Source organism: Sinohyriopsis cumingii, unplaced genomic scaffold (genome assembly GCF_028554795.1).
Source record: "Sinohyriopsis cumingii isolate HCF-2022 unplaced genomic scaffold, ASM2855479v2 utg000229l, whole genome shotgun sequence".
In the NCBI taxonomy this organism is placed as follows: Eukaryota; Metazoa; Mollusca; class Bivalvia; order Unionida; family Unionidae; genus Sinohyriopsis; species Sinohyriopsis cumingii.
Window position 1 is genome coordinate 4,815,416 of NW_028315879.1, and position 2,512 is coordinate 4,817,927.

Consider the following 2,512-nt stretch of genomic DNA (forward strand, 5'->3'; position numbering starts at 1 on the left):
GTATTCTGTGCTGTATGTGTACCATAAACAAATTTGGTAACGGTATGAATAATGTATCATATTAATATGTAGTGTACAGGGCTGGCGCCCTCAGCAAGGTTAGATTCTGGTGCCTCACCCCCAGGAAAATATCAATTTCAAAATTTATAAACAATAAATTTTTTATTTTTTTTTCTTCAACATTTGAGCACAGACCAAGGGTAATTTGTAAAAGAAAATTACTCCTCTGTGCTCAAGTGTCTAGATTCCCCGCAAAGCACTGCTTGATACTACTTTATTTGCAAAATTAAGACAAGAATAAACAAGCATAAAGATAGACATTAGTGATGAACTAACAGCATAATGGACAGTAACAGACACTCAATACTAATACATCTGAAACCAAATTTGGCTGAAGGTTAAATGCAGACAGAAAGACAATTCAGAATCTCACTTTGTGTGCCTTTTCCTCAGCAAAGTTTTTAACCAATTCAGCTAAATCAAGTGATGAAGCTCGAGCATGTTCAGTTGATATAGTTGCCAAGCCAACTAGTCTGTCTTGCAACATTGTGGAGCGAATGTAAGATTTTATAAGCTTGAGCTTTGAGAAACTACGCTCACCACTTGCCACTGACACTGGAAGTGTAAGAAGGATCCTCAATGCAATAGCAACATAAGAGTGAATTATAATGTTGTAGCTGTAGGAATCTCATCAATAGATTACATAGCCATGTCTAAAACTCCATAGTAAAAACTTACTTTAAATTTCTGTTTTGGATCTTGTGGTGTCTCTTCTTGGGCCTCATATTCAAACTGCCATTTCTTTCTCCTGGTTCTAATTTGATCTGTTTCAAAATCTGGTACTATCTCTTGTTCATTTGCAATTTCAGTAGCATCTACCAAAACTTTTTGAGATCCCTCTTCAGACCTGCAGTCCACAAGATATTTCTTAGTTGTCTGCAGCTGTCTTGTAGCTGTATTTAAATCAGCTTCCTGACTTTGTAGTACCTTGCTTGTAAGGTTGACTTCAAACATGATGTTGTACCATGTAACGAGTGATACTACAAATTTGAACTTACTGATTGCACCAGCAAGGGCCTTGGCTTCATCTCGGGAATTATTGCCAAAGGGACCTGTTAAGCTTGTATCATTAAAGATCTGCATCATAGCATCATATATATATCTAGATAATATCTTAGTGGCTTCAGAGATTCTATCCGACTCTCCCATCTCGTTTCACACAATGGTTTAACAGTTATACCCAAGTCTGATATATGACTGGTTAGAATTTGCCAACGCTTAGTTGATGAAGAGAAGTAGTTATAGATCTGTCCAACAATATTGAAGAAAGTAGTTGCTTCAAGACAACACCTAACAGCAGCATTGATTACCAAGTTTAAAGAGTGTGCATTGCAGGAAAACAACAAAGCACGTGGGTTTGTCTAGAATCTTCTTTTGTACGCCATTTTCTTTGCCTTTCATGTTACTCCCATTATCATAACTTTGACCACGCATATTTTCAATTGTTAATCCAATTTGCCCAAGCTGTTCAAGAAGAGTTTCTGCTATAAAGGCGCCTGTAGTTTCCTTTAGTGGAACAAATCCCAGAAAATGTTCTCATATGATGACTTCAGGCTCAGGTATCAAATTATTGATGTTCTGATTACATCAACAAAACGGACAGTCATTGTCATTTGCTCAATATGACTTACATCAGGTGTGCAATCCAGAATTATGGAATAGTATTTAGCAGAGTTTACACGAGTTAAAATTTGCTTTTTTATAGCATTGGCTAGAAGCTGTATAAGCTCATTTTGGATATATTTTCCAAGATAGTGAACCAGTGTTTCGGGATTCTTAACTCTACGCAAATGTTCACTCATGATAGGATCAAAAAGGGCTAGATATTCTGCAAACTTCAAAAAATTTCCGTTACCAGGGCAATACAACTTTTCATTTCTACCACTGAATGTCAAATTTTGCATGCCAAGAACTCGTACCAAAGCAATTAAGCGTTGCACAATTTGATGCCAATAATGTTCCTCTTGCCTAATTTTCTGTTGGTCGAGATCATCAATTGTTTTTCCTTTAGCTAAACGCAGTTCAAGTTCACGCCAGGATTGATAGTTTTCTAAATGGTCAGCAGTCCTCTCATGTGAAGAAAGAATTGACCCAATGTTCATCCAGTCTTTTGAACCTGTTTGTTGGAGAGATGATGCACCATTTCTTTTGCTGAATAACTTGCAGCAAAAACAAAATACCACATCTTTTGAGGTTGAATATATCAACCATTGACGGCGCAATTCTTCATCATTTGTCAGTCTCCTCTTGTATTGTATAGGAGAAAATCTTATGTTTTTTGAGTCTTTGGGAAAATCATCTAATACCACCTGTTGTGGACCATGTTGTACTAGAAGCTGTCACAAATTATCATTACAACAGGAGGGCCATGTGACATGATCACTGTAATCCAAGCTTGGTGCTATAACATCTTTTTGGGGGGACTTTGCAGGACTCTCACTTTTCTTGCTGT

The 2,512-nt window shown here is 37.0% G+C and overlaps 1 protein-coding gene across 1 annotated transcript; it reads right to left on the bottom strand.

Annotated features, from left to right (window-relative positions):
* Nucleotides 1-699: 699 nt before the first annotated feature.
* Nucleotides 700-1,209, bottom strand: LOC149774471 (uncharacterized). The gene has a single exon (XM_089945292.1). The coding sequence runs from the start codon at nucleotides 1,207-1,209 to the stop codon at nucleotides 700-702; it is 510 nt and encodes a 169-aa protein (XP_089801418.1).
* Nucleotides 1,210-2,512: the final 1,303 nt, after the last annotated feature.

What these genes read in the sequence shown, in the direction of transcription:
- LOC149774471 (XM_089945292.1), bottom strand. Translation starts at nt 1,209, where the DNA reads ATGGGAGAGTCGGATAGAATCTCTGAAGCCACTAAGATATTATCTAGA.